Below are 13,765 nucleotides of genomic sequence, written 5' to 3'. Positions count from 1 at the left end.
GAAGAGTGGGGCTTGCAGAGGTGTCGGAGCCGAGGTGCTCCGGTTGCAGGGGAGCGGCGTTGTGATGACATCAGACAAGTGTAATGCAGGTTGTCACGAGGGCAGCATGCTTGCCTCGCAATAATGTTTCTCTGGCACGGCGTCCTCGGCTGCCGGCAGACGGCGAAACGTTTAATCCCATCACAGATCCAAAAGCCAGAGAACATTGGCGAGAGAGGCAGAATTGTTTTGAAGAGAGCAAATAGTCCATCAATAACCGACTCTCGGAGCTCCTTTCTTTTGTCTCGGTCAAAGAATGACCTTTTCTTTTTGAACAGATGTATCATGTCTCCGCTCCCATTGGAGGCGCAGCCAAACTTATTTTGCGGTTCAGGAAAGTAGTGAAAAGTAGTTTTGAAATCGGAAGTCGGAAACAACACAAAACGTTCTGAAAAGTGACGACAATTTGCAGTGTTGATTCATATTTTAAAAAGAAACGAGAAGTACAACGTTGACGACCGTATTTTGACGGCCATAGGGCGCACCTAAAAGTCCCAAATTTTCTCCAAAACGGACGGAGTGCTTTATCATTCGGAGCACCGTACGAGTTCCAAAAATCATGGACTGACTGTGAGCGTTCCACGCGATGTGTTGGCGCCCTCTGTTGGTGACGATTTGAGACTGCAGTCAGTCGTTGATGTGGGAGAAAGCTGGAGAAAAGGACCGCTGCTCGCGACGTCCTCGTCTGTCTCATCATTGATGTCGTTGCAAGCGTGAAACTTCACAAGATTGATTAACCTTCACACAACTGACGCTACCCAAAGCGCACCACTCACGACGTTTCTCTCATCGGACATCTGATTGGCTGACATTGACGCACTCCCAGAATGCTTTGCAGCACTTGGGAAATGAGAGATACGTCTTTTGTGTTCATTGTATTTCTTTGTTCCTTGTTTTGGTACTTTCATTGTCGGCTCGTTTGCCGTTGCGTGATGGTTTTGGTGTAAAATTGTGACCGTGCAGAGTTTGGTGACGAGTGACTTGCCTACATCAGGACAAAAAGTTATTCAAAAAACATACAAACGTGATAAACTGTCAACGTGCGTTTTCCACGAAAACAAGAGGAAAATTGAAAAACACACACGATTCACCCCAAAAAATAAAATCTTACAACTTCCCCCAAATGGGAACTAGTGAGAACAATCAACTGCTTGAGAAAATGGATGGACGGGAATTTTTTCCCCTTTTTTAATGACTTGATCTTGGTAATCCATTGAAGCGAAAAATGAAAAAAAAAAATTCAAATAGTTGAAGATGGGGTCCAAATTTTTATGGTCCTATTTTCGGGCAGGGTGAGGCCTCCAAAAAGCGCTTCATTTGTTGGGCGAATCACCAAAATTACAGTGATTCCCAAATAACAATTCAAAGAATCGCTTCTTCTTTCTCAGGTCTGGCGCCTTCTCGCAGCCACAGGGCGAGTGAGCGCCCTTGTGTTCGTTGGCTTGCATCTTTTCTTTGAAGGCGTTTTTTTTTCCCCCCTCAGCGTCATATCGAAATATGCGGCAAGGCATGTGGTGCAGGTTGTGTAATGGAGCCTCACTTATGAAAAAAGCCGACTTTTACTCTTTTAAAGCGCTTTGCGTTGCTCAAGTCTTCGTGGATCCTCCAGCAAGGAGTCAGACGCTTCAAGTCCTTTTCATTCTGAAATACGAGGTGATAAAGATAGAAGTCAACAGTTGCTCTGTGAACTCCCTCATGGCCAAGACGGATATTTGATGCTATTCTTCCTCCGACTACCACACCCCCCCCCCTTCCCCTCATATCCCAAAGCCACCTTCAGTCACGCACTGTCCGTTTCTTTGTTTTGCTATTACACTTCATCTGTTTTCCACAACATTGGGAGTCATTAGTCATCTCCGATTAGGCCCGTCACAGATGAGGAAGACACTGGAAGGCCGCAAATGCAACCAGCCTGATAGCAAATAGCAAACTGCTGACATAATCGCTGTATATGTTGAGCTGAGATGCATCGGGGTGTGTGTGCGTGTGTGTGTGTTGGGGGGCAAGCCCCATTTAGGGTGAACGGGGTTGGCTGACTGCTTGCAGGTCAGAGATGTCGCTTGATTGTACGACAACGGTCCTCTTCCCGTACGGGCAAAGTCGTGGAAAGGAAGGCAGATCTGAAAAAGGAAAGGAGCCATTCGTCATTGCAGTAGAATGATGAACTCCATCATTACAAAAGATGGACGGCCACGCCCCTCCCGCCATGTCACGCCAGGGACCGCTCACAATTTGTCCATTCAAAGTCATTGTAAATACGTGGCGAATGATGTCAAAATAACGGGGAACAACCGCTCCACAAAATTCGCCTTAAAGGAGGAAAATGAGCAGCTTACATGCACTTTGTGACATGTCATTTCTAGTTTTTTCCCCAAGGTTAATTGTTTGTAGTTTGTTCTATGTTACAATTTCATTCAATCAGCGTTAGCTTGACTTAATTTTTTCACCTTGGCCACTCCCACTCCGGGCTACACCTGAACTATCTAGCCAGTTGATTACTAGTGCCAGCCATGTTACGAGGATGATAGTTTCATGTTATTGCTTATTTGTAAAGGGGAATGAGGGAAATTCTTGTGCATGACTTGCAATGACTAACTCTGACCGCTAGAGGACAGCGTTCGCTGCTTTGCGTATGTGGCAAAATGGGACCCTCACATTCTAGAGCGAAGAAGAGCTTCACGTAAGCTGGAAACAGCAGTACAGACCGAACGTTGTTTATAAATGTTCATATTTTGTCTTTCAGGTAAGACAATCGAGATCGAATGCCATACGTTGATGTGTTTATTGATAAGTGTGATATATTGAAATTAAGTGTTTACTGAAGCTTTTCGTTCGAGACGTGACTTTGTAATTGAAGTAGACGAACAGGTTGCCGCGGAAATGGCGAGAGAGAGCGTCGTGTACAATGCTGTTAAACTATGATGGATGATACATATGTCAAGTATTTTAGCATCGAATACATGTGTAACTTTATTGAGACGTTGTATTGATTGAAATATTGGTTAAATAATTTCTATTAGTCTCGCATTCTAGAGCGAAGAAGAAAAAAAAAGCTTTTAAATCACAACAGAGTATTTTAGGAGAGGGGGGTTTCAGTGCTGATGTAATTTCTACATGCAGACCTATTATATAAAGTGTCGATGTTAAGCTTGATCAAGTGTCCCTTTCAAGACGAGAAGAACATGCACCAGAAGCTAACCTAGGCCAGAATTTAGAAAACAAGTGAGACAATGGAATCATTTGTTTCAAGATCTAATCACCAAACTCAGTGAGACTCTGTTTTGTAAGAAGAACGGTGCAAATATTTTCAGAAAAAGCCCCACAACTTAAGATCCACTTTGTTGTTTGAAGTCCATTTCAAGAGAAAATGAGTGTTAAAGTGCAAGCGCATGTTTTTCATGTTCGCATAACTTTCCACTATAAAACATGTTGGTTGAAAGTTGCCCTTTTTTTTACGGTTTGGGTCAAGCTCCTCCACTTGCACAGCTCCCGTTTTGAAGCGAGCGCCAGGAGAACAAAATAAATCGAAGCAAAGTAGTGCAACGCACGAGCTCATAAACAAAACATTTCTCAGCGAAGCGACGTCAAAAGCACAGCAACGATTTCGCCGGCTGAAACGGCACATTTGAGTCAGCCTGGTTTGTTCAAAAGTGAGCAGTAGGAACCAACGACAACGGTGTCCGTCTGTCAGGATCAAAGTGTGCAGAGCAATGTTATTTTAATTTATGAAAACAAAATAGCTAAAAAAAAAAAAACATTTCGTTAAAGAAATAAAATAAAAAGGAAAATGCTTTTATAACTCCCCTGCTTTTGTTATTTAACTCAGCCCAAAATGCAACACTAGGTAAACTTTCACATTTGAAAAAAAATCTATGCGGCGTTCAAAAAAAAGAAAATAGTCACTGTACAACTGGGTTTAAAACTTTTCAACAAGAATTCAAGCCAAAAATCCACTTTACAAGTTGGCAACTTAATTGGCAAACAAGACGGCCTCGCTTTATTTAATTAGGATGCATGCATCTAACTGTAGAAGAGGTATCAAGAACTCTGTGGTGAGCGGTCGAGGCCTTCTCAGCTGACCGAACATAATCGAGAAATCGTGATCCTATTTATGATCAAAGTCAATTTCATTTTCTACATATCAGTGGCGGGCCGTGCATTTGACACGAAGGTCTTCAGTGAAGTCCGACTTGAATACATAACAACCATCATCTATGACAGCACAGCTGGAGATATAATATACAGAACGCACAACTGAGCAAGTGTTGGACGACCGAGCTTCTCTTGAAAAGTCCGTCTTGAAAATGGCCTCGCAAGTGCATCTGCAATTAAATCCACACTTTTCCCTCCTTCGACCGTTGTAATTTAAAAAAAGTGAGAATATATTTCAGATTTTCGAACGGTTGCCAGTTACGACGTTCGGGTGTGTTGATTCGGCATAGCGTGGTCATCTCATAAGTGAGTATCCAATCACAAAACGCGTTCATCACCTTCAACGTAAGGCCAGCGAGAAGGCCTTACTGTCATCAACTCGCGATCTGATTGGCTATCGCAACTGTCTATTACCTGTAAAAGCCCCCTCGAGACACAAAACAAACGCCCGCATGATTGTATCTGAAGGCCTCGGATGAATAGTGCGCGCGACGGGTATTGTGAAATCTGCCTGGCAACACGAGCGAGCTGAATTCTGATTGGACAAAAACTCTACCCTACAAATTCAACACCAGGATATAATATGACATCAACGTGAAGAATCTGATCATGATTTCTTGATTTTGTTCGGCCAGCAGAGAAGGCCTTGACCTCCACCACTGATAAACTAAAACTAAAACTTTTGGGGGGAAAAAACTATAACTAATAAAATCTTCCAAAACTAAGCTGAAAACTAATTAAAACGTACAAAATTAAAAAAAAAACAAAATTAAAAACAGTTTATAATTAAATTCCAAAACTATAAATAATAACTTTGGTGCAGAGTAATTTCCGTCTAATAAACTGCCTTTTGCATGCAGGATAAAGCGTCAGCGTAATTAATTTTAGTTTTTTTGTTTTTTTTTAGCTCCCTCCATCAGTGATTGAACGTTATTTCAGGACGCCGTTGTGTCATTCAAGAGCGAACAGGCCTCCGGGGCTCCTCTTGGCTGGCGGACAGGCGGCAAGCTCATCCATGGTGTCACCTCCTCGCTGGGAATTCAGATAACCACACTCAGCTACTCCGTCAAATGTGGCATCCCGGGAAGATGCATTTGTATAATGTATTTCCAAACCAATGTGTTTCAATGTTCACTTTTTAGGCTTTCATAATGCGACAGTTGACCACGTGGGAAGTTGGTCTCATGTGGCTGAACAAGAACGTTCCGCTGTCATTGGATTACGCACAGAGTTGGGCCCTTTGCACATTTCAACTGAATGCTGGCCCAAGAAGATCGAGTGGCCAGTGTCATCCTCCCCCGCTCCCGTTGCACAATCCACTGGCCATCTGCCCCCGGTGTTGGCTCTGCACTAACTTTTGCAATGGGAAAACTGGTGCGACCAATTCCAGTTGGTCCAGAACCAGATCTGGTCGCACTCTTTTTAAGGAAGGTGCATCAAGACCAAGTTTGCTGATGTTGAAAGAGACGTACTGTCGCTTTTCACTATCAGAGTGTATTTACGAATGCACTAATAGATCAGGAAACATCTTGTTGCAACAGGAGAGTGGCTAAAGAAGTGAAAAAATGACAGTCAGCCGTTGTGGCAAACTGTCCAGTCGGCACGTTGGACCGGAAAATACCGAAGAACACGACTCCGGACCTCAAGCGCATGCATGAGAAGTAGTACACGCTCGTCACAGTCTAACCTTTTACGGCAAAGTCCAACAACGGCGGTCTTTCGTGAATAAGCGATTACTTTGTCTTCGCTTGCTTCTGTCCAGCCAGGCATCAAGTCCAGAAAGGAGATGTGAACATGAGCAAAGTTCCTTTAGTTCTGGAGAAATAGCTTCAATTTTCACCCTTTGTCCGCTTTCGTCACTTCCCATTCTTGTCCAGTGCTCCCATTCGCTAGCTAACAGCCAATCACGGTGATCGTTTGTCCTGACAGCCCGGCTCGATTGTACGTGTTGAAATTTACCAGCACACACCGAAAAGTCTATTGGTCGCAATCTCGAGTCGATCAGAGCGGAGGAGAGCATGGCAGGCGATGACTGATGCGGACGAGAGACGACGTGAGGTCAAATAACTTGAGAGGAAGAGGACCATGTGTGGAGAAGGGCTTGCAAATAAAAGGCGACGACTCCAGATGAAATGGAGTGAAGACTTTGTGTGGGCCAAAGTGGCGTCTCTGTGGAGTGAGTTACAGGCTTGATTGAAAAGGGAGGCAAACGAGCCAGCTGGCGGAGGCTGAGGACCACACCAGCGAGCGCTCTGCATAAATGGCAACTGGAAGGAGAGGAATGCGATGACTCCGTGCCGAGAACTTTACCAACAATCGCACAAGTGCAGCCGACGCAATACACTTGGGACAATTTGTACAAGACAGCTGTGCGCGTTTTTCGAGATGCGAGCCGTTGCTCAGACAAGGACCACGTATTTCTCCAAATCGCAAAATGTTTGCTTATTGCCAACACACAATGAAAAAGGCCTTTGATGGGCTCCCGACAAGATCGCTGTCGCAGTGTTAGAAGCTTTAAAGCAACGCTTATTTGAACCCAACCGGCACAGCAGCACACATAGACATAGAATGTGACAATACTCACATGAGGTATCGTATGTATCCTCTGCGAAGAATGAATATTACTGCTGAGGAATCGTCTTTGTGTTCCCTGCGATTGGCTGGCAACCAGTTCAAAGACGGCTGGGAGAGGTTCCAGCATGCTTGTGATGCTCGTGAGGAGAAGCGGCTTGGAGAACGGATGGATGGGTAGAAGAACTTCTTCCTTCCATCTCCATGTACCCCATGTACGGTATTATACTGCCCCCAGGTGGCCAAGGCACACACAGCAGAAGAAGCAGCCATTAGACTGAAATAGAAGTATATTTATGGTGCAAACTGTTTAATTCTTGACATGCTTTGTAATCGGCATTACTATATTTAGTCTAAATTAGATAGTGCTGTTTTATTGAAAAAAAAAATTACAAAAATGTTTTCGAGGGTTAGGCCAAAACATATTTATTACATTTCCATTCATTTCAACGGGCAACGGTGATTGGAGATGTTTTGAGTTTCAAGCAAGGTCATGGAATGAATTCAACTCGAATCTCAAGTCACCACAACGCTGTCATATCTAAATGAAGAAAAGGTCAAATTGGGGTGACTACACGAAGAGATGTTAATTTTTTTTATACCTAAAGCTAAATGCCGAATTTAGTCGTATAATATTTGGTTTGAATCCGGGGCCTAATTTTCATAGTATACTAATTGAGAGGAGCAGAAATGTCAAAATTAAGTTAAGATAAATTTTCTGCAAGAGAGGCTTGCACTCAGAGTCACTTAAAACACACACAGATTCACAATCATTGTTTCAGCTTCGACTCAGTGTGCGTTCATGGTTTTTTTTGTCCTGGCTGTTGGAAAACCTACAAAGAGCTTCTGCCCCCTGGTGGCAAAATAGAAAAACAGCAGTTTGCCAAGGCTAACTTCGGTGAAAACAGGACTGGCAAAGTGTTGGGCAAAACTGACAGGTGGGTAAGCTGCCACGTCATTCGAAGAGGAAGGAAAAACTTCTCTTTTCATCCCCAAATGTTTGTGTAAAATTATTTATTTGAACAGACCAATTCTTTCTCATTTTCATTATTTAGAATTAGTAAGATAAATATGCAAACGTCAAATAATTTATATGGTCAATATTTTCATGTTATTACTCACAATAAATCAAATAGCCAATGATTACATTACATAAAAAAAAATCCAGATTAGAACAGCTAAATTAATTGAGTAAATATAACAACTCTTGATAATGTAAGTGATTGGTGGGCCTGTCTAAAAACAGCAGACCATGTGTCCGCCCCAGCCCCTCCCCCCGGTTTGCGAGGAATGCACATGCTTTGTTTTGAAGCAGCTTTAAAAAAAAAAAAAAATACAAATCCACATAAACGTTTCTTTATTGATCATTTGCATGGAGTAAAATCATGCAAAATTAAAGTCCACATTCACGACAGACAAAAACTTTGTAATGATGTTGTCGAGCATAAATTCAAATGAAGCCGTTCAGTTGATATGGTGTAAAAATACTAAACACTTGTACAGTTTGTAACAGAGTACAGTGGCGTGATATCAGTTGCCATCATTTGATAAACACTTTGGAAAATTGGCTGCTCTGAGGTAAAAAATAATAACAATATGAATGTGATATGTGCGTGTGTGAGTGCCATCAGCAGTACGGTCGACATTTACATCTCAGCGGTGTGTTGTCCTTTGCTCTGGATGAGTCGCATGATGGACTGAACCACTTCAGATGTGGTGCCCTGACCGCCAATATCCGCTGTGTGCAACTAAATGGCGACGCCCCCCCCCCCAAAAAAAGACAACTTTGTGTTAAAATGGCAGCTCAGTGAAGCGAAAGGAATGTCGCAGAAAAGAAGACTCACCCGGGTTTCATTCATGGTCGTGAGTACTGCATTCCGGATCAGAGTTGCGTAATCATAAAGTCTGGAGGCACGCAAGAAAGGAAGACAAGTCGAGTTAAACGAGTCGAACGACAGATGGAGGTAGAAAGCGGGAAGACGTACTTAAGATGGTCAAGCATCATGCAGCTGGCGAGCAGCAGGGCGGTGGGGTTCGCAATGTTCCTGTTTGCGATACTCTTGCCTGTGTTCCTAGTGGCCTGGATAAAAAAACGAATGAAAAACAAATGTCCTAATCAGCTTATCGTGCGTACACCACTGATGCAATTTCCATCCTCAAGCTACGGAAGAGTCCTCTCACCGTTTCAAAAACGGCATAGTCACGGCCGTAATTGGCTCCTGGCACGAGGCCGGGCCCTCCCACCAGGCCGGCGCACACGTTGCTCACCACATTGCCGTAAAGGTTGGGCATCACCATCACATCAAACTGCTGAGGCTTGGACACCAGCTGCACACACACACACACACACACACACACACACACAGTGACGTGGCACGCTCAACTTGGTCCAAACTGGGACTGGGCCATTCAGAGTCTTTAAATCGCTTAGTCCAGCTAATCTAGCAGATTTGATTTGGACAAAGAAACCATGCAGAATTCTCAGTTCTGCAGATATTAGTGTGTTATCATTCGCGTGAGTCAGAACAAAAAGTCACGGTCCTTTTATTTTGACGCTCCACACACTTCCTGAAGATCTGAGAGCAGCTGTGAGTGTTGACAAAACAAACTTAAAAGTCACGAGCCTGGCTTCTAATGACATTTTCTGTGTCTTTTTTTTTTTTTTTTCTCCCTTTTTTCGCCATCTCAGTGGGCGTCCATTTTGCCACTTTCTGGCGACTGAAAATGACTGAGCCAAAATTGGTCATTCACTGATCCCTGAGCAACTGTGATGTCATTTTCAGTCGGCAGAAATTGGCATAATGGCCGCACCCCATGAGATGTATAAAAATGATTGGATTTTACAGCTTGACTCATATTCCGTAAATGCAATATTAATCAGAAATCCACGTTGAGACGAGTGGGCATGCATCGAACAATTCTTGTTAAGAACATTTAGGGGTTGACTTACCCTTGAAGGAAATATTTTCCTGAAGTCTTTTCGTTAGCATATTGTTTCACTTCAGTTGTTCTCTTATTACAACTAACATTGCAAATTCACTGAGCTTTTAGCCATTTTATTAGGTTATTTCATCTTTTAATCGATTCATATTATTAGCAATAGAAAATGTTTTTTTTTTTGCCTTCCTTTGTCTGCATGCAATTGGGTTCACTTGTTTTGCATGCTTTAATTGTTTGAAGAACTTTATGCTACTTTGGAATGTGTGAAAAATGCGATTTGAAACAAAGTTTGATTATTTAACTGATAGATTTTATTCATAAATTTGAGGTTAGGAGTTGGACGTGGCAGTGCGAGCAGAACTTGTGAGTCGCACATTTGCCTCTGAGGTCTGAAATCGGTCATCTGCAAGTAATTACAGACTTCTGGAGCCGCCGGGCTATGCAGCTGGACAGCTCGTTTTATGGTGTTGAATAGTTTTAGTTAATTAAGAATTGTGATTGTGTCATGTTTCAAACCAAGACTCTCACAAATTTTGAATATAATTGATAATTACTCCTGTGGAGGTTTATACGAGTTCACGCTGTGAAAAACAGAATTTGCTTTTTCATAAAGGAGAGGGGATGAAATCTGTTAAACCCAAGAAGAATAAGAGATTTAATTCAAGGCCGAGCTGCCCAGCCCGAATGCGTACATGGCCACATTTCCCCTGAGCATGTTGTTACCTGCATGGTGGTGTTGTCCACAATCATGCTGTCAAATGTGATGTCGGGATACCCCGAGGCCACTTCTCTGCAACATTGCAGGAACAAGCCGTCGCCCAGCTTCCTGTTGGCGGAGAACGCAACTATTAGCCACACAAATTATGACGCAGGAGGGGAGAGGCGCACAAAGCTCACATGATGTTGGCCTTATGGACAGCCGTGACCCTGCGTCGGCCCTTCTCTCTGGCCAGCCGGAAGGCGTATTCCGCAATTCGCAGGGAATTGTTCCTGGTGATGATTTTAAGAGACTCCACCACACCGGGAACGCTCTAAAAGAGGACACATTGAGCCAATAAGGAGGGTTTACTGGTGATACTTGAGGATTTACGACAAATTAGTGTGGGAGTGGAAAATGATGCAGTCCGAAAATGTGTTTCAGCTTCAAATTGCGAATCTTTGTTCATATCTGTCTGTGACAGTAACATATAGTGACAAACAGAACAATTAAATGTTCTTCGCTAAAATGTACATCATTAAGATGTGTATCCAGCTGTTGCCGTGCAGTCATTTAGAATTAACTGAGAAGAGATGACCACATTTAATGGGCTGAAAAGTTAAAGCATAGACTTTGATAAGTTTTATAAAGTGTGAAGAAAAAAATATTCAGTTAATTCTTTTTTTTTTTTTAATTCCTGTGGCATTTGACCTCTGTTCACTATGCAGCCAAACATAGTGACGTGTCACAGGCGCAAAGACACACGTAGATTTTACTTTAAAAAGTTGCTCAGTGGGTCATTGTAGCAATCCAAAATAATTTGCACACGTTGCAAAGACAAATTCAAATACCATAGTAGTTTTACATCTGGCGAATCATTTGACAATTTCAGTATTTCACAACAAGTTGAACTTTAAAAATGCAAAATGACACACCAGCTTCTGGCTGTGAGATAAACATAATCTACAAACCCAGAAGCAGACGATTACGACAGAAAATTGGCTAGGAACTTAACTTTGTCTTTGCACAATAATATTATCAAGTCATCAATGTTATCAATTGATGGTGAAATCTCGCCCAAGGGCAGGTGGTCAAATGCCCTAAAAGAAAGTCGTGTGAGGCAACGAGACAAACTGCGAGATGATCAACACTGAAGCGTTCCAGTTAAGATGAAGGAGATTGTGAGAAACGTTGGTCCCACCGACCTCATGCTCCAGACTGCTGTACTCTCCCTCGGTGTTCTCCCGGATGATCATGATGTCGATGTTCTTGTGGCGAGTTTGGACGCCTGGGAGGGACTGGCAGTGCATCACATTTGCATACAGGTCCAAGCTTGTACTGTAGACACGAAATGGAAATGGTTAAACAATTAACATGTGGCTAAAATGATACAAAACTTCTCATTAGAACTTACCGAAGAAGATTATTCCTGGATTTGACAGAGGGCGGCATGGTGTGTTTGGTTTCGATGTTACCTGTCAGGAGAATCAAGGCCATGGTCGACCTTAAACTCAATAAGAACATGACTTGTTATATTATGTCTACATGAGTTGCTTCACCATTGGTGTTCACGTACCAATTGCTTACCCACACCAATGCTACATGTTCGCCTGTCTGTGCCGTTTTGTATTGTTTGTTGGGATCTAGTTGAGTGGGATTTTCCCAAAGCAAAGCTTTGTGGTTGTTTTAAATAGGCAATACATAATTTGTCATTGTTCTGTTAATGTTGAGTTTGACAGTAAACGTCAACCGGGAGTCGTACTGAAGGCAGAAATGAAGGATCTTTTTTTGGGAGGTGGGCTGGAGAAAAAGAATTGTTGACTATCTGTCAAAACTGCTGCTAATTATTGTTAAACTGCTAAAATCTGAGGATTTATGTTGAACAATGGCTCTAAATGATTAATAAGTTATTAAAATACTTGTCAATTAATGTGATAATAGATGAGTTGCTTCTTAATGATAATGCAACAAAAAAACGTGTAAAATGAAATGGATGAAAACTGAAGAGGACGGACAAAATGACTCACCTTTGAGGGCTACTCCATTACGGCGAATGGCAGTGATGGCGTTATTGATGTCATCTTCAGTCTCCAAGGCAGAATTGACTTGGACCACCTCAAAGTCCACGGGCACACAGCTGAACCTAATGACAAGACACAGGCTGAAACAAAAGCTCTATTGAATTTGTTGTTGTTGTTTGCAATTCCAGTTTGACCAACCTGAACACTTCCCTGACGTGACTCAACAGCTCTGGACCGATTCCATCTCCAGGGATGAGAGTGACAGTATGTCGGCCGCCATACTTTGCTGGAGGAGGCTGAAACAAATAGATGCAACCACTTGTGACATTGATCATCAGTACAGCTTGCTTATGAACGTTGCAATGGCTCTATTATTTTAAGCCTGATTTTTCAATTTAACTATGCACATATGGCCATGCCAGATTTGACTTTTTTTTTTTTAGTTGCCACAAAAAGTACATGTCTTCCTTCACTTGTATTTTTTTCTCTCAAAACTGCTTGCATGCAGAGAAATCTGACCAAGAGCCATAATTTGTCATCAAAATATTTAATAACGTTGTTAAAATAAAAGACAATGTGCAGTCAATCAGATTCTTCCTTTTTAAGAATTTTATTTGACCTTTATATTTGTAGTTTGCGATGCAATGTAGTGTGTATCATAGCCATGTCTCACATACTTACTATGTTATCTCCCTTTGGATGCAGACAGGCAGCAAGGGAAGCAGATGAAAAACAGATCAAATTAATAAAATATATTTTTGTAGGTGTAACGTTAAACCTTAATCAAATTTACACACACTTCACAATTGACATGACAAAGGCAAGAAAGGTATTCACACCGACATCCAAAGTTTCAACACTCACAGACAACACCGTCTTATTCCTGTGACTTGTGACAGTTGCTCCAAAAGCCTGAAGAATAACAATTGAAATAAAAATCCGTCATCATTTGAGAGGGCGAAAAAAATATGCATTATTACTCCTTTATTACTCATTTGACCTTGTGCAACGATAATGATAATAAAACATGTTTTGGCCTATATGGGTCCCACAGACAGTCGTTCGGGGCATCTTAAAAGAGGCCTTTATAGTCTTACTTTCAAAGTGTTTCCAGCGATTCCAGCGCGAAAAGGTTGGATTATTTTAGCCATGGAGAGTGCGGCACAGGGAGCTGCCATCTTGAGTTCGGACGAGCTAGTAGCAGTGCGCTACAAAAGAGGGTGGAGTTTTTTTTTTAACAAAAAAATACAGCCAAATTAATCACTTTTTATTTATTTCTTATATTTTTTTAACGAAACCAACGATTGCCCCGGTTATATTGTTGTGATTTAATAGCAGAAAAAAC

At 42.2% G+C, this 13,765-nt stretch overlaps 1 protein-coding gene and 1 long non-coding RNA gene across 2 annotated transcripts; one reads left to right on the top strand and one right to left on the bottom strand.

The window, feature by feature from the left end:
* The first annotated feature begins 2,679 nt into the window (after positions 1-2,679).
* Positions 2,680-12,951, top strand: LOC148339366 (uncharacterized). The gene is made up of 3 exons (XR_015842599.1): positions 2,680-2,782; positions 5,099-7,700; positions 12,609-12,951. It is a non-coding gene; the product is annotated as an uncharacterized LOC148339366 (long non-coding RNA).
* Positions 8,103-13,763, bottom strand: idh3g (isocitrate dehydrogenase (NAD(+)) 3 non-catalytic subunit gamma). The gene is made up of 13 exons (XM_088291879.1): positions 13,518-13,763; positions 13,285-13,332; positions 13,102-13,113; positions 12,619-12,716; positions 12,427-12,542; positions 11,814-11,874; positions 11,605-11,737; positions 10,600-10,733; positions 10,426-10,528; positions 8,944-9,090; positions 8,748-8,842; positions 8,607-8,667; positions 8,103-8,510 (listed from the first exon to the last, which is right to left on the bottom strand). Exons 1-13 carry the CDS (start codon positions 13,596-13,598, stop codon positions 8,409-8,411), a joined length of 1,191 nt encoding a protein of 396 aa, XP_088148005.1. The 5' UTR covers positions 13,599-13,763; the 3' UTR covers positions 8,103-8,408.
* Positions 13,764-13,765: the final 2 nt, after the last annotated feature.

Source organism: Idiotropiscis lumnitzeri, chromosome 3 (genome assembly GCF_059441095.1).
Source record: "Idiotropiscis lumnitzeri isolate Australia: NSW breed Sydney's pygmy pipehorse chromosome 3, RoL_Ilum_1.0, whole genome shotgun sequence".
NCBI lineage: Eukaryota > Metazoa > Chordata > Actinopteri > Syngnathiformes > Syngnathidae > Idiotropiscis > Idiotropiscis lumnitzeri.
This window is presented reverse-complemented; position numbering and strand designations above follow the sequence as displayed.